General features: G+C 47.0%; 1 protein-coding gene across 2 annotated transcripts in view; it reads right to left on the bottom strand.

Annotated features, from left to right (window-relative positions):
- LOC137654515 (N(4)-(Beta-N-acetylglucosaminyl)-L-asparaginase-like) overlaps nt 1-25,725 on the bottom strand; it is a 54,340-nt gene that overhangs the window by 3,866 nt on the left and 24,749 nt on the right. For both annotated transcript variants that reach the window (XM_068388211.1, XM_068388212.1), the window contains exons 2-3: nt 22,132-22,299; nt 3,184-3,340 (exon numbers count right to left, since the gene is read on the bottom strand). In XM_068388211.1, the coding sequence (XP_068244312.1) occupies nt 3,184-3,340; nt 22,132-22,288 (314 nt within the window). In that variant the 5' untranslated portion in view covers nt 22,289-22,299. The remainder of the gene's footprint in view (nt 1-3,183; nt 3,341-22,131; nt 22,300-25,725) is intronic.

Below are 25,725 nucleotides of genomic sequence, written 5' to 3'. Positions count from 1 at the left end.
CAGGTGAAATCCATTGGAATCCACCCACTTGTATTTGGAATACACCCACAAGGATACCAGCTCGAAGATCCTTTGTAAAAATTTAGGTGCTGATGACAAGCTGAAGCAAAGGATCTTGAATTGTAACACCTTTCCGACTACCACTAGGGTCAGTCAAGCTTAATGTGTCGGCTAAGTACTCTACCCAACTAGTGGTTGATCCAAGAGGCAGCTCATATGGCAGCCATGGCCGTGTCATCCATACCAGATGCCTCAGCTGCTAAGTAGAAACTGGAACTGCTGAAAGAAGTACTGTCGGTATACAGGTTGCAATTCTACGATCTAGTGGATGAGGGTAAGGGAAAGCCTCCTATGTTTGATAGTATTTTCTCTGCTTCTTAAAAGCTATAGGAATTAAGCAAGAGGATCCAAGCTTTCAAGTTCTCATTTCCAGAGACCTGAGACTCCCCCTTCTCTACAGCTGACCAAGGGGGCTTAAGTCTGGGTGTTGTGCTGCTAGACTTGTGACAGGAAAGTTTGATGGCTTCCCTCCTGTCCTTCACAGGAAAGACAAGGCTCCTTCTAGGCCGTAGAGCTTTCTGATACAGCACAGAACTTTGAGAAATGTTGACCGTATCTCCCTCTTCCGCATCTCGAAGACAATGATACCTTCATAGTAGATGCAAAACCTGCTTTGTTTGTCTGAAAGGAATGCTAAGGAAGGATGCCTCGGAAGGAGAGCATGCATATCCAGTATGGTGCTTCGGTATAAAGAGTATCTGGCAAACATGCTTGTAATGAAGAATCCAGGATAGAGTCTAAGAGATGTGTTTAAAGGATATGCGCATAATGATGCATATGTCTTGGTAGACATAAGGTTAATCTGGGGGTCAGACCCCTAGAAGGAGCACGTCTTGTCTTAGGATGCATCAATAAAAGAGACATGTCTAGAGGACATGCTAGAAGAGTAGGCAAACTTAAGGCAGAACATCTGGGAACAGACTGCTTAGGAGTTGCACTCATAGGGAAGGCATGTCTCGAAACGCTGACATGAGCATCTGGCGAGGCTCGTCGGAGAAAGTGTTTCTAGTAGAAGAGAGGCCTGAAGAGAAAAATCGTCTGCAGGCGAAACTTCTGGATGAAGCATTAGAAGAGAATCCTGGTGAGTCATCTCCTGAAAAAAGCAGACTGCCTACTGGGCGCGTATACAAAACATCTCCGAGATTGGATGGCCAAAATGGATTAATAACCTTGCGAGCGTGCTTTTTAAAGAGAGACTCCGAAGGACAACTCTTTTAACCATGGTACAAGTCATGCACAAGACCATCCATCTGGAAAAGCCGGAACTGAAGGATGCTTCCCTCAAGGAAGAGCCCGGGAGCACATCCCCTCCAAAACCTCCAAAGGAAAAGCGACTGGAAGAGGGACTATGAAGTTCCCATGCAGACTGGAGAGGCAGGAACTGAAGGGTGCCCGGGAGAAGACTCTCCCTCCGAAGGAGTCCGAAGAAGGGAAGCATCTGTAGGAAGATCTATTAGTTCCATTCATTTGGCAATGCAGCAACTGAACGACGCTTGCCTCAGGAAGGGTGCCTGGAAGAAGACTCCCCCTCCAAAGTAAGGCTAGAGATTACACCAAAGACGCCGGCAAACTGGGGCGTCTAAGATCCGCCTCCATAGAGGGAGGAACTGGAAAGGTTGAAGAACCTTGGAGCTTGCTGCGAAATGCTAGTGCCCTGGATGAGATCTCCATATTGGCAAGGCACTGGGTAAACATGCTCTGGAATAGATCTCTGGAAGGGCCAAGGCCATGGGATTGAAGCTGAAGATACCCGCAGCTGCCAGCAGCACCTCACAAAAGGAAGATCTTCTGGAGGGGAGACTAGTCCCTGGACAGGCAAGGGAAGAATAAGAAAACACAAAGAGCCATTGCCTCCAGAGGAGGGCTTCTCCTGCTGCAGCAGGGGGGGTGGGGTTCCTCCATGGGAACATCTTCCTTAAAGTACTACGGGCTCCTACTTGAACTAAAATAGACTCCCAAATGGGAAGGCCTCCTTACCTCGAGGATTGTCCAGGCAAGTGTTAAGTAAGAGGTCATGGTTAAACCACCTCAAGGATGACTCCAAGGGTAATGAAGACTGCTTCTCCAAGGATAACAACCTCATAAGCATTGAAGTTCAGTCCCCTGAATGCCAGGCAGGAACGAAACTAAAAGGCTATGAATACACACACTTCCAAAAAGCTCTTGGATGCAGTCGAAGACACTGCAGGAACCCAGGGGAAGAAACACTTCAAGCACATGAGAAGGCGCTGAAAATTCTCTGAAAGCCCTTCAAAACACAATCCATGAACAAGTTGGAAAAGGGAAAAGAAAGAAAACAAAATTGAGTATGCCGAAACTCCAGCCAGCAACTTTCTCACTGTCGACTGAAATCCAAGACAGTTAGTTGTCAGTGAGCCTGGGAGATGGGCGATTACCTCCCAGTTACCGATCGGTAACTATCTGTTGATTGTTTACACCTCGTTATAATTTTAACTGCCGTACTCCAGTTTCACTTCTATCTATTCTTTTGAGTAAAGGATTTGTGTAGAAACAAACCATGGGTTCCCAACGCACCAAAAAAGCCTGAAAAGGATGGCAATGTCGAACCACGCTCTTCTAACCCCTGGGACTAATTCTTCACTGGTGTCTTCTTAGGCGCTGCCCAGTCTGATTCCGACAAGCACTTAGCTCATTTCTTCCCCTTCAAGGCATATGCCTGCCACTGCACCGGAAGCCATGATTGACACTCAGCACAAGATATAACCCCAACATGAAGCACAGAGGGAGTACAGATACAGCTAGCTTTGCCATGCAGTTGCAGTGTCTGCCCTTACCCATCACAAACACAAAGTTCTTGTTTCCATTTTATGATTTTACAAACAATCACACTGAAGAGGAAAATTATCAACAGTTTTGCCTAGTGCTACAGTATATCCACACACTACAGCAGTCAAAGCAAAAAAGAATAGAGAACCCACTGAGAGGGAGAGGCGTGGCTTTGCCCTGCACTTTTTCCAGTTATCCATTTCAAACGACAGATTCTAGCCTGTGTTGAAGTAATTTCCCTAATTAAAGGACGAGGGTTTGTATGTTGCGCAAGAACAGCTTTGAGAATTTTATAACCATACAGAAAAGGTAATATTGCAGATATCTCTTCCTTACCCATCCATAATCATGGCATCAAGAGTTGTTTCCCCATTTTCATCAGGACTTCCTCCAAATCCTACAGAACCATCACACTGAAGTTGTTCACACACTGTACATCCTTTTTCAACAGCATCAACAGCGGAACCCTTGTCCTCATACAATATTTTCCAAGCTGAAAGTAGAACAAAATGGGTCTAGACCACCAATTGCAAAATTTGAAACTATAAATTTGCTGTAAAGTATCAATAGGTTGATTGTGTATAAGATCACAAAGTACCTATAGGTAGACACTTAAAATCTAGGATGGTAGCTACGATTTAAGTTGGTACTATATGAAAGCAGGCTATATGTACTGTACCTGACCCTACCTTCACCATTCAAAGTCCTAGGATCTAATGTGTAAGGACCAGGAGTGCTACATTAATCACTACAAGAACAGGAACACAAACATCTCAGTAAAAATGACACACACAATGAATCACTACCTTCTAAAGTCTTGGTGATATTTCAGTTTAATAACCAACTATTCCCTGGTGCTGAAATAAAATAGAATAATTTATAAAATAGAATAATTTAATTAAGTGTGTTTTAATAATAAACCTTAATACACCAATACAGTATGGAGTTTTTATGATAAAACAAAGTTTTATGAATACTTACCTGGCAGTTATATATATAATGTCTCTACTTTCGGCAGAATTTTTCAAAACTCGGCAACTGCCTTGTGGTGGTTGGGCGGTTAGGTGGTTAACAACCCTTACAGGGTGGTACAAGGAATCATTCCCGTTTTCTATTCTTCAGTACATCTATGCCCGACCTGTCTCCTGAGGGGAGGTGGTAGGGCCTTAGAATATACTGTATATAACTGCCAGGTAAGTATTCATAAAACTTTGTTTTATCATAACTCCATTTTTATGAATAGAACTTACCTGGCAGTTATATATATATATATATATAGCTGATTAACACTCTTAGAGGAGGGTGATTGACAGTAAACATCGTTGGGGAAACAACCAAAAAAGTTGTAGGATAAAAAACACCTTGATTCCTTATCTGCTAAGGTAGCTGACTTCAAAGGTTCCTGCTTCTTGAGTTGCTTTCCCTTAGGAGTGTCAGCCAGGATGTGACCTGCAGTGCTGAAAACACTCAATCGAGTCTGTCAACGGGGTGAGACCAACAATCTGACTAGACTTCAGGACTACCTATTGCCAATATATTAAAAACTGCAACCTTACCAAAACCAACCACCTAACCTTTGCAAATTAGATATCAATTATCTAACTAGACTGAGGTGACTGTACCCAAGTCGATGTCCTCAGACAACCATTAAAAACACCAACCCACACACAGGCATACAAAACTAAGGTTGAGGGGAGGTAGTAACTCCTTTGCCTAATACAGAAGCCGTAGCTACGTATGGGCCCAAGGTATAGCATTTCTCATAATCCACTCTCACCTCTCTGAGGTAATGAGAGGCGAACACAGAGTTGCTCCTCCAGAACGTCGCATCCATAATTTGTCTGACCGACATGTTTTTTGCGGTAAGCAAGCGAGGTCGCAATGGCTCTCAATTCGTGAGCCTGCACTTTTAAAAGGCCGAAGTGTTCCTCCTCACACAAGAGATGCGCTTCTCTTATATCTTCCCTAAGGAAAAAAGACAAAGTGTTCTTAGAAAGGAAAAGGGCTTCTGAGGATCTTTCACCAAACACCACAAGGAGCTAGAAGAGCCTCTCACATTTTTAGTGTGAGACAAGTAGGTCTTGAGGGCTCGGACTGGACACAGGAGCCTCTCTTGTTCTTGACCTACTAGGTTAGTCAAGTTAGGAACCTCAAAGGTCCTTGGCCAGGGCTTTGAAGGGTTCTCGTTCTTGGCGAGGAAATCTATTCTTAAGGCACAAACTGCCCCATTAAGATTGAAGCCTACCTGCTTTTCAATTGCATGGACTTCACTGACCCTTTTAGCTGTTGCTAAGGCCAAAAGGAAGATTGTTTTCTTCGTAACCTCCCTAAGAGGAGCTTGTGAGATGGGCTCAAATCTCTTGGTGCACAGAAATTTAAGAACCACATCAAGGTTCCAAGGAGGGGGCTTTAACTGGATCTGTTTGGTTGTCTCAAAAGACTTTAAGAGGTCATGTAAGTCCTTATCGTGAGACAAGTCCAAGCCTCTATGCCGATAGACTGAAGCGAGCATGCTTTTGTACCCTTTGATTGTGGACACAGCCAGCTTAGCGTCCTGCCTAAGGTACAACAAAAAATCAGCAATCTGGCTCACAGAGGTAGTGGATTAGGAAACCTTGTGCTTCCTACACTAAGCTCTAGAAGTCTCCCACTTGGACTGGTAGACTCTCTGTGAAGAGACCCTCCTCGCTCTGGCAATAGCTTTCGCAGCTTGCGCTGAAAATCCTCTCGTTCTGACAAGCTTCTCGATAGTCTGAAAGCAGTCAGATTGAGAGCGAGGGGGTTTTGATGATACCTCTCGAAGTGGGGTTGTCTGAGCAGCTTTGGACTTGCAGGAAGGCTTCTTGGAAAGTCCATCAACATGTCCACCACCTCCGTGAACCATTCCCTCGTTGGCCAGAAAGGAGCTACCAGGATCATTCGTCCCGAATCGAGGAGGGTGAATTTCCTGACTACCAGGTTGATGATCTTGAACGGGGGAAAGGCATATGTATCCATCCCCATCCAATCTATTAAAAAGGAGTCCACTGCTATAGCCTCCTTGTCCGGAACCAGGGAGCAATAGATGGGGATCCTCTTGCTCAAGTTGGAGGCAAAAAGGTCTATTAGGGGTCTCCCCACAGCCTCTAGAGACTCTGACAGACCTGTTGGTTGAAGGTCCATTCTGTGGGAAGGACCTGCCCTTTCCCGCTGAGCATGTCCGGCCTCACATTCCTGTCTCTGTACAAACCTTGTCAGTAGATCTACCTTGTTCTCCTTTGCCCAAAGAAGGGGCTCCCTTGCTGTTTCCAACAGGGACAGAGAGTGAGTCCCCCCTTGTTTTCTGATGTACGCAAGACCTGTGGTGTTGTCTGAGTTGACCTCCACAATCTTCCCAGACACCGAGTCTTTGAAGGCCTTTAGCCCCAGAAAAATGGCCATCAGCTCCTTGTTGTTGATGTGCCATTCCAACTGATTTCCTTCCCAAGAGCCTGAGACCTCCTTGCTTCCTAGTGTTGCCCCCCAACCTGACTCTGACGCATCTGAAAACAACACTAGGTCTGGGTTCTTCTTGTGTAAGGAGATCCCTTCCCCCAACAAGGCTGGATCCAGCCACCACTTCAGAAGATCCTTGACTTCTGCTGGAATGGGGAAGAAAAAGAAGTCTTCCTGTGTCTTTCTGTTCTACGTTTTCGAAAGAAAGTGCTGTAGAGGACTTAGATGGAGTCTCCCAAGTGAGACAAACTGCTCGAGGGAGGAGAGAGTTCCCAGCAAACTCATCCACTCCTTCGCTGAGCACCTCTTCTTGTCCAGGAAACTTCGGACTTTTTCGAGACACTTGGTCTGTCTTTCCTGTGAGGGAGAAGCCCGAAAAAGAACTGAATTCAGAACTATCCCCAAATAGAGAATAGTCTGATTCAGCTTGATCTGAGACTTCTCCCTGTTGATGACCAGGCATAGATCTTGAGCCATCATAAAAGTCTTCCGTAAATCCTCCAGATATTTCTCCTTCGATCGTGAACGAATCAGCCAATCATCCAGATAGAAGGATATCCTTATTCCCTCTTGATGCAGCCAGCCTGACACATTCGCCATTATCCTGGTGAAGACTTGAGGAGCCGTGCTGAGACCGAAGCAAAGTGCTCTGAATTGGAAGCACTTGCCCTGCATTACAAATCTCAGGTACTTCCTTGAAGTCGGATGGATGGGGACGTGGAAATACGCGTCCTGCAAATCGAGGGACACCATCCAGTCCCCAGGACGTATTGATGCCAGCACAGACCGAGTCGTCTCCATGGAGAACTTCGTCTTCTCCACAAAGATGTTCAGAGAACTGACATCCAGGACGAGTCTCCATCCGCCCGAGTTCTTGGGCACTAAAAACAGGCGATTGTAAAAGCCTGGGGAGGATAGATCCCGAACCGGTTCTATCGCTCCCTTGTCCAGCATTTGGTCGACTAGGTCTAGGAGGGCCTTCTGTTTCCGCGGATCTGTGTACTGGGCTACTAAGGCCAGCGGAGTATCTGCTAGAGGAGGTTTCTTCAGAAAGGGGATCTTGTATCCTTCCTTGATGACTGAGAGGGATCAGGTGTCCGCCCCTCTTCTCTTCCAAGACTGCCAAAAACCTGAGTGTCTTGCGCCTACTGTCTGGAGGAGATGAACTTCATTTTCTGGAGCGAGCTTAAACGAACCTCGGTTCAATCTTGGTCCTGACTCTTGCCTTCTTCCTCTAAAATCTGGTCTTGAAGTAGCCCTGCCCCAAAAGGGCTGCTGGAATTTCTTTTCCTCCCGTTTCGAAGAAGAAGGAGCGGCTGCCAAGGGCTTACGAGCCGAACGAGATAATAGGTCTTGGTGGGTGGCTTTTTGGGCCAGCGAAAGCGTAATGTCTCTCACCAGGGTCTCGGGAAAAAGATGTTGAGACAGGGGGGGCATAAAGAAGCTCAGATTTCTGCGCAATGGTAACAGACCTTGAAGTAAAAGAGCAAAGCAGGGCCCTCTTCTTTAGGATTCCAGCTGAGAACAGCGTAGCCAACTCATTTGCCCCATCTCTGAGGGCCTTGTCCATACAGGACATAATACTGGTTAGGTCTCGAGTTCCTTCCATCTGGTCAGTCTTCCTTGCCAGAGTCCCTGGCGACCAGTCTAGAAAACTAAAAACCTCAAAGGCTCTAAAAATACCTTTGACGAGATGATCCAGCTCCGACATCAACCACATGACCTTGGCTGAGTTGAGAGCATGCCTTCTAGCCGAGTCCACTAAGCCAGAGAAGTCACCCTTGGAGGAGGAAGGAACTCCCAGACCCAAAGGTTCCCCAGTCTCATACCACATACCAGCCTTTGAAGCAAGATGAGCTGGTGGAAACGAGAAGGAAGTCTTAACTGCTTGTCTCCGTTCCTTCATCCAGTCATCAATCTTTGCAAGAGCCTTCTTTGCAGAAATCGACAGCTTCATCTTGATGAAGGCCGACTGTTTCTTGGCCTTCTTTCTGTTAAATTGGGATTGAGGAAATTGCGGAGCAGCAGGTTGGAATTACTCTCCATAAAGTTCCAGAAGGGAGCGAGAGAGAACTTTGAAATCTCCGGCAGCGTCAGCAGGTTTATCAAAGTCATCAGAAACCTCCTCGAGGTCCTGATCCACATCTGCAACATCCTTCGAACGAGAAGAAGGCTCCTTAGAAACAGACAAAGGCAAATCAAAGGAATCGTCCTGCAAAAGAGGGCTTGAGTCCTGGCGCCAAGCGTAGGTGTCGTCCTGGCGCCGGAAAGAGCTATCGTCCTGGCGCTGAGCGCTAGAAAAGTCCTGAGGAAGCAGGCTGGTATTGTCCTGGCACCGAGAGCGAGAGGCAGAGTCGTCCTGACATCGAGAACGAGAGGCGGTATCGTCCTGGCGTCGTGAACGAGAGGCGGTATCGTCCTGGCGTCGTGAACAAGATGCGGTATCGTCCTGGCATCGTGAACGAGAGGCGGTATCATTCTGGCGTCGTGAACGAGAGGCGGTATCGTCCTGGCGTCGAGAACGAGAGGCAGTATCGTCCTGGCGTCGAGAACGAGAGGTGGTATCGTCCTGGCGACGAGAAGAGGTATCGTCCTGGCGACGAGAGGCGGTATCGTCCTGGCGACGAGAGGAGGTATCGTCCTGGCGACGAGAGGAAGTATCGTCCTGCGTAAGCATACCATTATCGTCCTGGCGCCGAGAGAGAGAGGAGGTATCGTCCTGGCGCTGAGCAGTAGAGGAAGCAGAACGGTGTCGTGTCTAAGACGAAGAGAGTAAGGTTTCCTTAGGAGAAAAACTCCGTTCCCTCTTAGAAGTTGACTTCTTAATAGGCAAAGAGTCGTCTTTACGTCTATCAGACTGGGCGTGAGGGCGGCTAAACGCTTGCACTAACGTAAAAAGTTGTTCCTGCATGACAGACATAAAGGATTTAGCAACTTCTGCTGGGTCTTGCGGTCCTGAAGGAGAGGGCTGACGAATAACACTCGTAGAAGGGGAAGGATCTTCGGCTGTAATATCCTGACTTGCGGGCTTAGACTTCGTCCTTTTCACAGGTACAGAGTCGAAATCGTCCTCCGACGAACAAGGTTCATGACTGCTAGAACCGGGAGTGAAAGAACGAGACAGTTCGTCGCGGTTCCACCTCCTCTTAGTAGGTCTTGATGCTTTAAACTTCCATTTATGTCTGGGAGAATTCGGAGAAGAAATTAACACATCCGACACGTCTTTTCCGTGACGGTCAAGAACAGCCTGGGAATTAGCAACAGGACTGTCTGAGGCGACGGCTGACCGAGGGTACGTACCTCTCACCCCCTTTCGGTTGTCGATGTACCTTCTCCCTTGGTCCTGGGAGCTTGGTAGAGGTCTAGGCCTAGGGTAATGACAGGTTCGATCAGTCGCCACCTCCACTGCACTTTCACAAGCACTAAAATCACTTTCAATATTCTTACCTTTAAAGGCCGCAAGTTGTTCTTTAATGGCCTTCAACTCGGCAGCCATCCTAGCGTACCGAGGGTCATCCGCAGATACGGATCCTGTAGAAGGGGCAGGAGTTACTAACTCAAGGGAAGGATCAATTTCCAAAGAGGAATTAATTATAGGCTCAAAGGATAAATCTACACTAAGTTCGTCTTCCTTTCCACTAACAGACTTAGACTTAGACCTAGAAGCTCTCCTAACTATTTACGCATATAGCGCTTCATAATCAACCAATCCTTTTCATCCAAAACCTTACATTCCCCGCACCTATTATTATGGGCACATTCAAAACCCCTACAATTCAAACACACGGTGTGAGGATCTACCGCCATTTTCGGTAATCTCGCCTTACATTCCTCATTCGCACAGACACGGAATTGAATTTTATCACTCATAATGATAACAGCAAAAAAGCAAAGAAATAACAAAAACACGATTGCCAAATCCCCAAATCAGTGTACTTCACCAAATAGCAGACTGGTACAGCAAAACAGGGAAAGCGAAGAAAAACTCTTAATGACGGACCAACGTGTTAGCGATCCGGCCGGCAGAGATGAACTGAAGAATAGAAAACGGGAATGATTCCTTGTACCACCCTGTAAGGGTTGTTAACACCTAACCGTCCAACCACCACAAGGCGGTTGCCGCGTTTTGAAAAATTCTGCCGAAAGTAGAGACATTAGCTATATATATATAACTGCCAGGTAAGTTCTATTCATAAAACTCTTAAATTACAATACCAGGTCAGAAACCCAAAACTTATTGGTAAAAATAGAGAAAACTTCCAATAAATAAAAAACATGAGATGTCTAAATATAATACAAAAAGCATTAGTAATATATAAAGATGGGTTAAAGTGCAATCCAAAGGTTAAGGCAGGGACAATAAGCAAGGCAGGTAGGAGAAAGGGCACTAAAAGGAAAAAAATATATATGAAGATAGGACCCTGTTATAATGGTTCTGTTATATCCGGAGGAACCACATTCCCTGCTGCCATTGTTGCAAATTTTAGGGCTTCCAAGGATTTTAAATAGTGGCATTTGAATACTGCTGGTGATTTCCAGCCTGTATATCTTTTTAATTCTTCAAAATTCATGTGATGAACATAATTGACTGATGTAGCTACTGCTCGGATATCATGGGCATGTGGGACTGATTCCGGGTTGGCTTGTTTAATAAAATAAAGAATCTGTTGTCTGATTCCTTTCAAATAGGCTTTCAGAGTGTTAACTGGGCACAGAGATAGATCCTGTGGAAGTGGTTCAATCTTCCATGGGGTCCATCTATTCTGTGGGTCCTCATTCTTTGCTAAGAATTTTCTATCTGGAGAGATTAATATTTCGCCAGAAGAAAATCAATGTGATGTGGTTCTCTAGATAATGCTGAGAGTTCAGATATTCTGCCTCCTGAAGCTAAACTTATCAAAATGCACGAGTCATTATCAGTGTCAGAAGCAAGTTTAAGACACTATTTAAAAACCAGGAAGCCGTGTGAGGACGAGTTACTGGTTTTAGTCTAGCACAGGCTCTTGGGATAGACGAAAAATATGAATCTGTAAGATTAATATTGAACCCGAACTGAAATATTTTCTTTAAAGCAGACTTAATTGTGGTAATAGTATTAGCGGCTAGTCCTCCTTCAAACAAAGTTCTGAAAAAGGTAACTGCCAGATTCGTAGTCATTGTCTAAAATCCTGAGTCTTGGGAGGAACTACTCGCCAGTGCTCACCACCAGTCATTAACTACCTTATTAACAATGGCCGTTTCATGTCTGTTGAAGATATTCCCTATTATAAAGGATGAAAGGTTTGTATATTCATAGTAACAACTACTGTATAGATTTAAATAAAATTTTGCAGATTTAAAATACAGTATAGCCATAAACCCAGGTAGAGTAAAGTATTGTAATACAGCTTAACAAATACAGATCTGTGCAAAGCATTCATGCATACAAACACACACAAGTTATACATTACTTTAAAACAACATCACTTAGCTTTGTGGGCTGTATGTACAGTACCTGAATAAATACTATCATGCTTATTTCCCTTTGTTTCAATGAATCTGACTAATACTGTATTTTGAGAAAAAACATTTCCATAAATAATAAACAAAAGTAGAGAAAGGAAATCAGACAAAGGCTTGGTTTAGTAAAATCTGGAAATTAAATCACCTGAAATTACATTAAAAAATCAGGCTATATATCAGTTTTGTGAGATCGGTGTTACTGTATGGACATGAGCCGAGGTATGACAATGAAACAATATTCAACAGAGTTTGTAGATTGGAGAACAAAGCCATGAGAAGAATATGACAAATTCGGAGATAATTTGTATTTTTCCTATCCATATAAACCTTAGCTATTTACATTGGGTATTACTTTCGGCGTAGCTGAAATGGTGAGCCATTAGATTTTTAACGAGGGTTAACTACCACCTCGCTAGTTAGTGAGGGGGTAGGGGAAGGGTAGCTAGCTACCCCTCCCCCCTCTCACACCGGTGAACTGATTCACTTCGCTTAGAGGTAGGACTTCACGGGGGACAGGGCTGGCGGGCAAGTACTGTATGTGTAAATAGCCAAGGTTTGTATGGTTAGGAAAAATACAAATTATCTCCGAATTTGTCATTTGTTCCGTAACCGAAATACAAACCACACTATTTACATTGGGTGACTTAACCCTTAGGTAGGGTGGTAAGTCCCAGCCATACTGGCTTTGGCTTTGCCCGGGGACTTGGAATCCGAGTGTGTATCACTCGAGATAAGGAGTCCCTGCACCTCGCAAGTTCCTTGCTCTGCAAGGAACGTGTGGCCTACATAAGGTTGTGTGTGAAGGAATGAAGTGTGACTCGTCCTAGGAAGTCGACCTGAAGTCCTTTAGATGGAGCTCTAGGCTAGGACATTCCCAATACCACCTCGTCAGGGTATGTGGGACGCGACAGTATTCTCTAATACTAGGAACACAAGGAAGCATGGTATACCTGCAGTGGTTTGAGGTCAGCTATGCAGAGAACCCAGGATGCTGCTTTCCCCAAGAGAGGGGAGGATGAAGAAAAGCGTAAGGGCCAGGCATACTTTTTCATTCATGCAGACTAAAACCGGGTAACAATGCCCTCAACCTTCTGCTACTTGTCCATTAAGGAGCCTGAGGTTAGACCAGCTGTTGTGTAGCCACCACAGGGCCGATAGAGAACGTATCGAGCCTCCTGTGGGTCACGTCCTGCAGGTAGCGGGCTGTGAAGGTCGTTTGACGCTTCCAGACCCAACCTGTAGAACCTGCGTCACTGAGAAGTTTCTCTTGAATGTCAGGGACGTAGCGATGCCTCTGACATCGTGTGCTCTATGGCGACGTGACGGAGGAGGGTATGGATTCAGGGAGTGGTGGATGACCCTGCGAATCCAAGCTGAGATGGTGTACTTCATGACCCTCCTCTTCGTCCTTCGTGTGCTCACAAACATGGCTTGCACTCGAGGACGAACTGCAGCTGTTCTGTTAAGATAGAGCCTCAGACTCAATACTGGGCACCGTAGGGGATGGTCTGGGTCATCTGTTACAGAACGGAGACTCGAAATCCTGAAGGAGTCAAACCATTGGTCCGGAACTCCAGGATTTTGAGTCTTAGCAACAAACTCAGGGACAAACCTGGATGTTACCTCCCCCCATCCCCTTGAATGGGCGACGTCATGCGAGAGACCATGAAGTTCACTGATTCGCTTGGCTGAGGCCAGAGCGAGCAGGAACATCGTCTTCCAAGACAGGTGACGATCAGAAGCCTGGTGTAATGGTTCGAACGGAGGTCTCTTAAGAGACCTGAGGACACGAACCACGTTCCATGGAGGAGGTCTCACTTCCGACTGAGGGCAGGTAAGCTCGTAGCTTCGTATGAGTAGTAAAACTTTCAACGAGGAAGAAATGCCCATTCCCTTCAGCCTGAAGGCCAGGCTTAAGGCTGAGCGTTAGCCTTTCACCGCCGAGACCGAAAGGCGCATTTCTTCCCGCAAATATACAAGAAACTCCGCTATTGCTGGAATAGTGACATCGAGAGGAGAGATACACCTTCCACGACACCAACCATAGAAGACTCTCCACTTCGCCAGGTAGACCCCTGCAGATGACTTTCGCAGGTGTTGAGACATCCTTTCCGCAACTTGTTGCGAAAAGCCTCTCTCTGTGAGGAGAAGCTGGATAGTCTCCAGGCATGAAGCCGAAGCGATGCTACGGCTTTGTGGAAGATGTTGCAGTGTGGTTGTTTGGGTAGCTCGTGTCGTGGAGGAAGTTCTCTCGGGAGTTCCGTCAGGAGCTGCAGAAGGTCCGGGAACCACTCTGCATGATGCCATAGCGGAGCTATTAAGGTCATTGACAGGTTGATCGATAGTCTGGTCTTGTTGAGCACCCTTCTCATCAGACAGAACGGTGGGAAGACGTAAACGTCGATGTTGTCCCATTGTTGTTGGAAGGTATCTTGCCAGAGTGCCTTGGGGTCCAGGACTGGGGAACAGTACAGCAGAAGCTTGAAGTTCAAGTCTGTCGCGAACAGGTCCACCGTAGGGGAACCCCACAAAGTCAGGACTTTGTTGGCTACTAGCGGATCCAAAGACCACTCGGTACTCACTATCTGCAATGCTCTGCTCAGACTGTCAGCGAGCACATTCCTCTTGCCTGGAATGAAGCGAGCCGATAGTGGACCCGAGTGGACTTCGGTCCATCTCAGTATCTCTACTGCAAGATGGGATAGCTGTAGTGTAAAGGTACCTCCCTGCTTATTGATATAGTGTAAGCCACTACGGAGGTGTTGTCGCTCACGACCACCACGGAGTGAGTCGCCAGGATCTGTTGGAATTGTTGAAGTGCCAGATATACGGCCTTCATTCTAGCAGATTTATGTGGAGGCACTTTCCTGATTCTGACCAGAGGCCTGAGATCCTGTGGTTCAGAACGTGGGCCCCCCACCCTTCTTTTGAAGCGTCCGAAAACAGCATCAAATACGGGGGGAGGACGAGAAGATCCACTCCCCTTCGAAGGTTTCCCTCCGTCCCCCACCACTGAAGGTCCGTCCGTTCTGCCGGACCCATAGGGACCAGAAATGCCGGGGAATCGAGGCCTTGATTCCACCGGGACTTGAGCTGCCATTGCAGGGATCTCATCCTGAGGAGGCCGTTTGGAACCAGACAGGCCAAGGGGGAAAGGTGTCCTAGGAGAGGAACCACGAATGGGCTTCAAGCTCTTCTCGTCTGAGGAAAGGATCTGTGACCCTCCTCAGCCTTGCTATCCTGTTGTCTGATGGAAAGGCTTTGTGGAGACTGGTGTCCAATATCATGCCAAGATATACCAGTCGTTGAAATGGAGGCAAAGAAGACCTCGGGATTTACCATGATCCCTAGATCTTGGCAAAGTCCCAGAAGCTTGTTTCGGTGTCGAAGAAGGGTCGACTCCGAGTCTGCCAGGATCAGCCAGTCGTCCAGATTGCGGAGGAGACGGATGCCGATCCTGTGTGCCCACGAAGATATCAGGGTGAACACACTGGTGAATACCTGGGATGCTGTGGAGAGACCGAACACAGCACCTTGAACTGGTGGATCTTGTTGTCTAGGCTGAACCTTAAGTATTTCCTGGAAGACGGATGGATTGGATCTGGAAGTACGCGTCCTTCAGATCCAGTGTACACATGACGTCTTGTGGTCTCACTGCAAGTCTGACCGCGTCTGCTGTCTCCATGCTGAACAGAGTTTGTTTGACAAACTTGTTCAGAGATGCAAGGACGATGACTGGTCTCCAGCCTCCAGACGCCTTCTTTACGAGAAAGGGTCGACTGAAGGAGCCTGGGGAGCCGTCAACGACCTCCTGGAGAGCATTCTTCTTGAGCATGGTCTTGAATTCTGCCCGAAGGGCTAGCCCCTTTACCCATCCCATAGCATAGGAGCTCAACGCCACTGGATTCGCTGTCAGGGGAGGAAGAGACGTTAAGAACGGGACGCGATATTCCCGACTGATCACAGAGATCGTCCAGGAATCGGACTCGAGTTGGTGCCACCTGAATGCGCAACTTGCCGGCATCCCCTCACTGGTGGACATGCAGGGGGATTGCCAATCCTAGTGCTCGCAGCCTTGGCCGCTCCCTCTAGGATTCTTGCCTTCCCTGGAGGACATTCCGCCCTCCTTGTCTTTGACAGGAAAGGGCTACTGGTTGGACACGTTCGTCTTTGCTGCCGCTACCGATTTCGTCTTCTTGGATTGGCGAGGTTGTTGAGGTGCTGGAGGGTGTAGGTCTTATATGTAAGAGCCCTTTGGAGAAGAGAATCGTGGTTCGATTTCTTCCACCTCTCAGCTGCCTGTTCCGTATCCTTGGGCTCAAACAGACTCTTAACCAAGATGGAAGTGTGTCTGAGCCTACAGGTATCCACGGCTGGAACCTTCGAGTGGAACCTCTCGGCCACCGCATCACGTCGTTTCAAGATCGAGTTTGCCCACAAGTTCGAAACTTGGTGGGCCAGAAACTCGATGGTACGTGTGCCCGAGAGGAGGAAGGTCTCCAGCGCTTTCCTGATGCTCTCCTTGGACAGATCCTCGGGTCGCAGCAGGATGCCCAGAGACCCTAGCCAGACATCCAGCCACGAAGTGGCCTGTATGGCAAATTTTGCGACCTTCTCCTGACTCAGGATCTCTGTTTCGGAGAATGTCACCTGCCGGCTAGAGAGTCTCTCAAGAGAGACTCCCCTGGAAAGCTCTTCCACGGAGTGGTGCTCTGAATCATGCTGCTTTCCTCCTGGTGAACTGGCAGCAAAGTCTCTTGTCCCCAAAGGTTCTACTTGGGGGAACTCTTAGCGTCCTTCGATTCCCTCCTAGGAGGGATACGTAACTCCAACAAAGAAGTCTGAGGGCTCTTCTCTCCCTAACACGGGACGATTCTCCTGCTTGAGGTGGGGTTTCTCCCATTGGTGCGGTGGGAGGAGGTCTCACCTTGGTAGAGGGAGCGCTCGCGCGATGGGAAAACCCCAGGGGTTGCGCGCGAGAGACGCTGGCGCTCGTGCGATGGGAAAAAACCCAGGGGTGAAAACATTCTCGTGCCGGCGCGCGGGCGAGACATCATAGGGTGAGCAGGAATCAGATTGAAGAGCCCGTGAAAAAATGTCGGCTCGTGCGCGCAGCTGACAGCGCGCACGTGTACGAGGTTGTTGGCGCTTGAAGATCATCAAAGCTTGTGCGCAAAAGAAGATCGAGCGCTGAAAAGATCGTCGGCGCCTGTGCGTGTAAGAAGATCGTCGGCGCTTGCGCGCGTAAGAAGATCGTCGGCGCTTGCGCGTGTAAGAAGATCGACGGCGCGCGAAGATCGCCGGCGCTTGTGCGCGTAAGAAGATCGTCAGCGCTTGCTCGTGAAAGAAGATCGTCGGCGCTCGAAGAACATCGGCACTTGCGGGCGTAAGATTGTCAGCGCTAGCGCGCAAAAGAAGATCGTCTGCACTAGCGCCTGTACGAAGATCGTCGGCGCTTGCGTGCGTAAGAAGATCGTCAGCGCTAGCGCACAATCAGCGCTAGCTTGTGAAAGAAGATCATCGGCGTTTGAAGATCGTCAGCTCTTGCGCGCGTAAGAAGATCGTCGATGCTTGCGCGCGAAGAAGATCGTCAGCGCTAGCGCGCGTACGAAGATCACCGGCACTTGCGCGCACGAAGATCGTCGGCGCTTGCGCGCGTAAGAAGATCGTCGGCGCTAGCGCGCGAAAGGAGATCGTTGGCGTAGGAAGATCATCGGTGAGCACGAGCGCGCTAAGATGAAGGGACAGCTGACAGGACGATCCGGAACAGGGACGATCAGGACTGGAACAGGATTCCACTGGATGGAATTCTCAGGAATTGCAGGCGAGCGCTTGCGCGCAGGAAAACGTTGGCGCACAGGGGATACCTGGCACTTAAGGGACTTACTCACAGTGTGAGAAAGCCCCTTTTGCCCCGAAGGGACCGGTGCCCGTTGGATAATGGGGTGCGAGGGCGCCCACAGCGTCAGCAGTCAGGAACGGAGACAGCAGGTCAGCAGGTCTAGGAGATGGCAAACTGCAGAGAGGTCCCGAACAGCCGGCTGGTCTGAACAGGAACAGTCCTCCGAAGAGGAGTCTCTATGAGTGGCCTCTCTCGCGAACGAGAGAGGTGAACACTTCGTAGAAGAGACTAGAAGACACTGATGATGGCGCCCCTTAGGGCCGTTGGATCAGCAAGCTAACCTATAAGGAGCAATCCTCAGAAGAGGAGTCCTTATGAGTGGCCTCCCTCGCGAACGAGAGAGGTCACAAGATTGATCCTGCAGCTGCTCAGCCCCAAGAGCAAGTCGCACGAAATTCCATGGTCCGGTCTTGCAACCGCTCAGCCCCTTGAGCATGGTTACAAGAGAGGTCGCTCAGCACCAAGAGCATAACCGCCCGAGGACCAGGAAAAACCATCCAGGAATTATTAAGGTAAGAGAAGTTCCCCCCCCCCCCAGGTGAAAAAAATCATACCTGGGAAGGGAACCTCCTGAGCGTTCTAAGATGAACTAAAGAGCTGACAGTTGTCACGGGAAAACTTCTAAGAGAAGGGAACACGCCCATGACAATGTCCTAGAGAGGCGGCAGCAACAGCAGACTCCCAAGGCACAAACAGGGCAGCTCTGCTTCGTTGGCACATTAGGCAAACGAAGAAACCAGCTCGTTACTGGAAAAAAATAAATAATTAGTTAACAAAAATTCCCCCGGGAGGAACTCCGGAGAGAAACCCCGAGGGAATAGAACATAAGAATTACAAATCAAGTATGCGCCCTCCTCCCCCACTGACATTCACGGGAGAAGGGGGAGGGCGGAGAACTGTAACAAAAACAGAATTATAACAGAATTATAATTATGTAATTCATTTAAGAATGTTCACAAAAAGTAAGATTGATTGATTGATTGAAAGCTTTCTGGCATCCTGACATCTAAGGTCATTGACGCCCATAGCATTTATTATATATGAAAAATAAAAGAGAATTCAATTAAAACTATAAAAGTTAAGAAGTCATTACAATAGTTAAATAGTTTTCAGAAGACCTGCTTCTGAAATAAATCTAAAAATTCCACTCGCATAGTAGGACACATCATGTGCAAGAATCTTGGCAAGGATGAACCTGCCATCCTCACCTCGAGCCTCAAACAGAAATCTATTTCTTAAGTTAGTAAAATTAGGGCATTCGGTCAACAAATGCCTCACTGTTAAAGGTACTAAACAGTCCTCGCAATACGGTTGGTGTTGGCCCTTCAGCAGAAACTCGTGTGTAAACCGTGTGTGACCAATTAGGAGGCGACAAAGAGTCGTCTCCCATTTTCGGGGTATCATGTTATACCTCCAAGGTGATATGATATTTGTTACTTCCCTCATTTCATTGCCATCTTGACTATCCCAGTGCTGTTGCCATTCATTACAAACCAATTTCTTGATGTAAGGAAGGATATCATTACAGGGAATGAGATGCCTCCTTGGTAGCAACTCGGATGCCGCATTCTTCGCCAGTAAATCGGCCTTCTCATTCCCAGACACACCTACATGTGCTGGAACCCAACAAAATCGAACTGTTATACCTCTCCGTCCAATAATAAAAAGCCATTCTAAAATCTTTAAAACTAGAGGGTTACTAGAATTAAAAACTTGTAAAGCTTGAAGAACACTCCTTGCATCACTAAAAATGGTAAAATTACCCTCCTTTTCCAAAGCTATTTTCTCAATAGCGGTTAGTATGCCATACAGTTCGGCAGTAAATATGGAAGCTGTTAGAGGAAGTGCACCTCTACAATTAAAATCATTACTATGTACTCCAAATCCAACGCCAGCATCAGATTTGGAGCCATCAGTATATATAAAAGTCGATCCCCTATGTTCTTCGACATGTTCCATAAAAAGAGACCTGGATTCTAAGTCAGTCATATTCTTCTTAACTCCAATAAAGTATTTACAAAAAGATATGTCAGGTAATTTCCATGGAGGCGTTGATGATACCTTGAATGGAAGCACATTAATTCTAATTAAATCCATATTGTTTAATAATTGTTTCACCCGAAACCCAAAAGGGTGAGGAGATTTTGGGTGCAGCTCAAAGTAGGTTGAGTGTCTTACAAGGCTTGCAGTCTGAAAGGCAGAAGAATTAGGGAGTCTTTGCAATCTAAACCAATAACGAATAATAGAGGACATTCGGTAAAGGTCAAGAGGCAACTCCCCAGCATCAACAAGGAGACTTGTGATAGGCGAAGTTCTAAAGGCTCCTGTGGACAATCTAATGCTAGCATGATGTATTGAATCTAATATTTTTAACCGGCTTGGGGTTGCTGAGGAGCATATTTCGCATCCATAACTAATTTTGGAAAATATCAAGGCCTTGTATAATTTTAAAATTGTATTGCAGTCTGCCACCCATGATGTATGGGACAATACTTTTAAAAGATTCATAGCTTCATTAAAAGTTTCATAGCTTCAACACATTTAGCTTTTAATGCTTTTAAGTGAGAAACCCATGTAAGCCTACAATCAAATATCAACCCTAAAAATTTAGCTTCACTTGCATATGGGATCCGTTGACCTTTGATGTATATATCCGGGTCTGGAATATATGTCTGGAAATGGACAATTGTAGTTTTACTTGACGAGAACTTAAATCCATTCATATCGGCTCAATGGATAATTTTATCAATAGAGAGTTGGATTTTTCTCTCAACCATTGCCATTCTGGCCCCAGCAAATGATATGGAGAGATCATCCACAAATAATGTTGCGAGAACATCCCGGGGAATGACTGAGGATATCCCATTAATTGCTAGTGCAAAAAGGGTTACACTCAGCACACTCCCCTGAGGAACTCCTCCTTCCTGGCATTTACTCTGTGATAGAGCTTCCCCAACTCTCACTTGGAAAACTCTATGTGAAAGAAATGACTGGATGAATAGTGGTAGCTCTCCTCTCAATCCGCACTCATGGATTCTTTTAAGTATACCGTATCTCCATGTGATATCATATGCCTTTTCAAGATCAAAAAAGACTGTCACATGGTGCTGTTTGGAAGCAAAGGCTTCACAAATGGAGGACTCAAGTTGTATCAGCACATCAGTCGTTGAGTGCATTTTCCTGAATCCACATTCACAAAAAGTAAGAACAACTGAACCCCGAAGGGAAGTGTTCTTCACAGAAGCTGAAAAGTTAACAAATACAATTAGATTTCATTGAAAATAATTGAGACAAATAAACGGAATAGCAACTCAACCGGCAACGGGAAAAAAGCTACCGTAATAGTACGTAGTAGTAGTAAAAGGGTGAACGACCTCGAGTAGAGAGAGAGACCGTAGGCAATCTAAACTCCCATGTTCCCTTCGTTGAGAGTCCAAGTTCCCCGCAGGGAAGGAGGAGCAGCGGAGAAAACAGATGAATGGAGAAAGTCCAGTGATGACGATTCCCCACGGCGGACGAATATCGGAAGCCGAAGGAACGACCGAAGGACCAAGAGAGAGACCATTCCCCATGAAGTGCAACCGCGGTGGCCTGGAACTACGCGGTGACGTTGTCGTACACTACACACACACAGCACAACACTGAAAAGGAAACTTACTATATTTCTATACCCAAATATATACATAAACATAAAGAATGTTTATATATATGTTAAGTATAAGAAAAGTAAGTAATTAAGTAAAGACAAAACATTAATGGCTGCCAAGCGAGGGTGAGAGCAGACACGTCTGCCCACCACCCGAGCCAAAAGCGAAGTGAATCAGTTCACCGGTGTGTGAGGGGGGAGGGGTAGCTAGCTACCCCTCCCCTACCCCCTCACTAACTAGCGAGGGGGTAGTTAACCCTCGTTAAAAATCTAATGGCTCGCCATTTCAGCTACGCCGAAAGTAATACCCAATGTAAATAGCGTGGTTTGTATTTCGGTTACGGAACAAATTGGGAATTAAATGGCAAGTCAGGATTAGAAATGAAACTATGAGAGATTACTCAAGTGGTTTATGGGGATGAGCTCATGGTGAGGGATAGATGGAGATGGCTTGGGCATGCTCTTCGCACTCCCCAAGAAAGATTAGCTCACCTATCTTTCAACTGGGCTCCACAAGGCGCTAGAAGAGTAATGGAGAAGTATTGATTTAAAAGCTCAAGATAGAGATGACCGGCGAAATCTAACCGAGGCCTTTTGCATCAATAAACATAGGAGGAGATGATGATGATGATGAATTAACAAAATACCTACACTGCTAACAAATGGATTTATGTTAGAAATGAACTTTAATAAAAACACATGCAATGCTTTTGTAAAAAAAAAAAAAAAAAAATAGTAACTAGATTTGCATATAACATACCTTTCTCAGTAGCATTTGTAAATCTCCAAGTATTGACCACAAGTGGTATCAAAGGACTTGAGGCTCTGAGACTCTGTCCAATGTTCCTTTTGGCCAAAATACCCAGAATAACCATCAAAGGCAGCACTGACCATAGCAACGGCCAAAAACGTCTCATGGTTATCCTTCCTGTAAATAAAATCAATGATACAAATAGCTAAACAAAAACCTGTAAGATGCCCCAGAAAATTTTGTAAATGGTGACATATTAAAAACCTTCCACTGGTTTTGAGCTCTGTAAAACTAAGAACAAGATAGAAAACAGAAAAATGACAAATTCATAGGTAATTTGTATTTTTCCTAACTATACAAACCTTAGCTATTTAATATGAGTAATTACTTTCGGCATAGCTGAAATGACGAGCCATTAGAATTTCAACGAGGGTTTACTACCCCACCGCTAGTTAGCGGGGGGTACGGAAGGTAGCTTTCTACCCCCCCCCCTCTCACACACACCTGTGCTGAGCTCACTTTGCTTAGAGGTAGGACTTCACAGGGGATAGGGCTGGCGGGCAAGTTTGATTAAATAGCTAAGGTTTGTATAGTTAGGAAAAATACAAATTACCTACGAATTTGTCATTTGTTCCGTAACTGAAATACAAACCACGCTATTTAATATGGGTGACTCGCCCCTTAAGAAGGGTGGTAAGTCCCAGCCAGTACTGGCTTTTGGCTTTGCCCGGGGACTCGGTATCTGTGTGTGTCAGCACTCAACAATAAGGAGTCCCTGCACCTCGCTAGAACCTTGCTGCGCAAGGGCTGTGGCCTACGTAAGCTGTTTGTGAAGGTCTGAAGTGTGACTCGTCCTAGGAAGTTGACCTGTAGTCCTTTAGATGGAAACTTTAGGCTAGGACTCTCCCAATACCACCTCGTCAGGGTATGGGGACGTGACAGTATTAGCTTAATACTAGGAACACAAGGAAACATGGTTTACCTGCAGTGGTTCGAGGTCAGCTGTGCAGAGAACCCAGGATGCTGCTTTCCCCAAGAGAGGGGAGGATGAAGAAAAGAATAAGGGCCAGACAAACCTTTTCATTCATGCAGACTAAGACCGGGTAACAATGCCCTCAACCTTCTGCTACTTGTCCATTAAGGAGCCTGAGGTTTAAACTAGCTGTTGTGCAGCCACCACAGGGCTGATAGAGAACGTATGGAGCCTCCTGTGCGTCACGTCTTGCAGGTAGTGGGCTGTGAAGGTCATCTGACGCTTCCACACCCCCGCTTGTAGAACCTGCATCACTGAGAAGTTCTTCTTGAAGGCCAAGGACATAGCTACGCCCCTGACATCATGTGCTCTAGGGCGACGTGACGGAGGAGGGTCAGGATTCAGGGACAGATGGATTACCCTACGAATCCATGCCGAGATAGTATTCTTGGTTACCCTCCTCTTTGTTCTCCCAGTGCTCACAAACAATGCCTGCACTTGGGGACAAACTGCAGCCATTCTTTTGATATATAGCCTCAGACTCCTTACTGGGCACAGTAGGGGATGGTCTGGGTCATCTGTTACAGAACGAAGACTCAAGATCTGGAAAGAGTCGAACCGAGGGTCCGGCACTCCCGGATTCTGAGTCTTAGCAACAAACTCAAGGACGAATCTGAACGTTACCTCCTCCATCCCCTTGAATGGGCGATGTCATACGAGAGACCATGAAGTTCACTGACTCACTTGGCCGAGGCCAAACCTATTAGGAACACCGTCTTCCAAGTTAGGTGGCGATCTGAAGCCTGGCGTAATGGTTTGTAGGGAGGTCTCTTAAGAGACCTGAGAACTCGAACCACATTCCATGGAGGAGGTCTCACTTCCGACTGAGGGCAGGTAAGTTCATAACTTCGTATGAGTAGGGAAAGTTCCAGCAAAGAAGAAATGTCCACTGTTTTCAGCCTGAAGGCTAGACTTAAGGCTGAGCGATAGCCTTTCACTGCCGAGACTGAAAGGCGCATTTCTTCTTGCAAATACACGAAGAACTCTGCTATTGCTGGAATAGTGGCATCGAGGGGAGAGATACCCCTTCCACGACACCAACCACAGAAAACTCGCCACTTTGCCTGGTAGACCCCTGTGGATGACCTTCGCAGGTGTCCAGACATCCTGTTCGCAACCTGTTGCAAAAATCCTCTCTCCGCGAGGAGATGCTGGATAGTCTCCAGGCGTGAAGTCGAAGCGAAGCTACGGTTTTGTGAAAGATGTTGGCGTGTGGTTGTTTGAGTAGCTCGTGTCGTGGAGGGAGTTCTCTCGGAAGTTCCGTTGGGAGTTGCAGAAGGTCTGGAAACCATTCCGTGTGATGCCATAGCGGAGCTATAAGGGACATCGAGAGATTGACCGATATTCTGGTCTTGTTGAGTACCCTCCACATCAGACAGAACGGGGGAAAGGCGTAAACATCCATGTTGTCCCACCGTTGTTGGAAGGCATCTTGCCAGAGTGCCTTGGGATCCGGGACTGGGGAGCAGTACAGCGGGAGCTTGAAGTTCAGCGCTGTAGCGAACAGATCCACAGTCGGGGAACCCCACAAAGTCAGGACTTTGTTGGCTACTAGATGATCCAAAGACCACTCGGTACTCATTATCTGAGACGCTCTGCTCAGAATGTCGACGAGCACATTCCTCTTGCCTGGAATGAAGCGAGCCGATAGTGGAAGCGAGCCGATAATGGAATCGAGTGGACTTCGGTCCATCTCAGTATCTACTGCAAGATGGGATAGCTGCTCTAAAAAAGTACCTCCCTGCTTGTTGATGTAAGCTACTACTGTGGTGTTGTCGCTCATCACCACTACAGAGTGACCCGCCAGGTAATGTTGGAACTGTTGAAGGGCCAGGAATATGGCCTTCATTTCTAGCAGATTTATATGGAGGCACTTTTCTGATTCTGACCACAGGCCTAAGGTCCTGTGGTGCAGAACGTGGGACCCCCACCCTTTCTTTGAGGCGTCCGAAAACAGCATCAAATCCGGGGGGGGGGGGGGGGGGACGAGAAAATCCACTCCCCATCGTAAGTTCTCATCTGTCACCCACCGCTGAAGGTCCGTCCGTTCCGCAGGACCCATCGGGATCAAGACATCCGGGGAATCGTGACCTTGATTCAACCGGGAATTGAGTCGCCATTGAAGAGATCTCATTCTGAGGCGACCGTTGGGAACTAGACGGGCCAAGGATGAGAGGTGACCAAGGAGACGTAACCACGATTGGGCTGGGAGCTCTTTTCGTCTGAGGAAAGGACTCGCGACCCTCCTCAGCCTTGCTATCCTGTCGTCTGATGGGAAGGCTTTGTGGAGATTGGTGTCTATGATTATGCCTAGATACAGTATCCCAGTCTTTGAGTAGGAAGCAGAGAAGACTTCTCGAGATTTACCATGATCCCCAGATCTTGGCAAAGTCCCAGAAGTTTGTCTCAGTGTCGAAGAAGGGCTGACTCCGAGTCTGCTAGGATCAGCCAGTCGTCCAGATGATGGAGGAGACGGATGCCGATCCTGTGTGCCCACGACGATATTAGGGTGAACACCTGAGGTGCTGTTGAGAGACCGAAGCACAGCACCTTGAACTGGTAGATCTTGT

Source organism: Palaemon carinicauda, chromosome 15, assembly GCF_036898095.1.
Source record: "Palaemon carinicauda isolate YSFRI2023 chromosome 15, ASM3689809v2, whole genome shotgun sequence".
NCBI classification, from domain to species: Eukaryota; Metazoa; Arthropoda; class Malacostraca; order Decapoda; family Palaemonidae; genus Palaemon; species Palaemon carinicauda.
The sequence above is the reverse complement of the archived record's forward strand: the minus strand, read 5'-3'. Positions and strand labels throughout refer to the sequence as shown.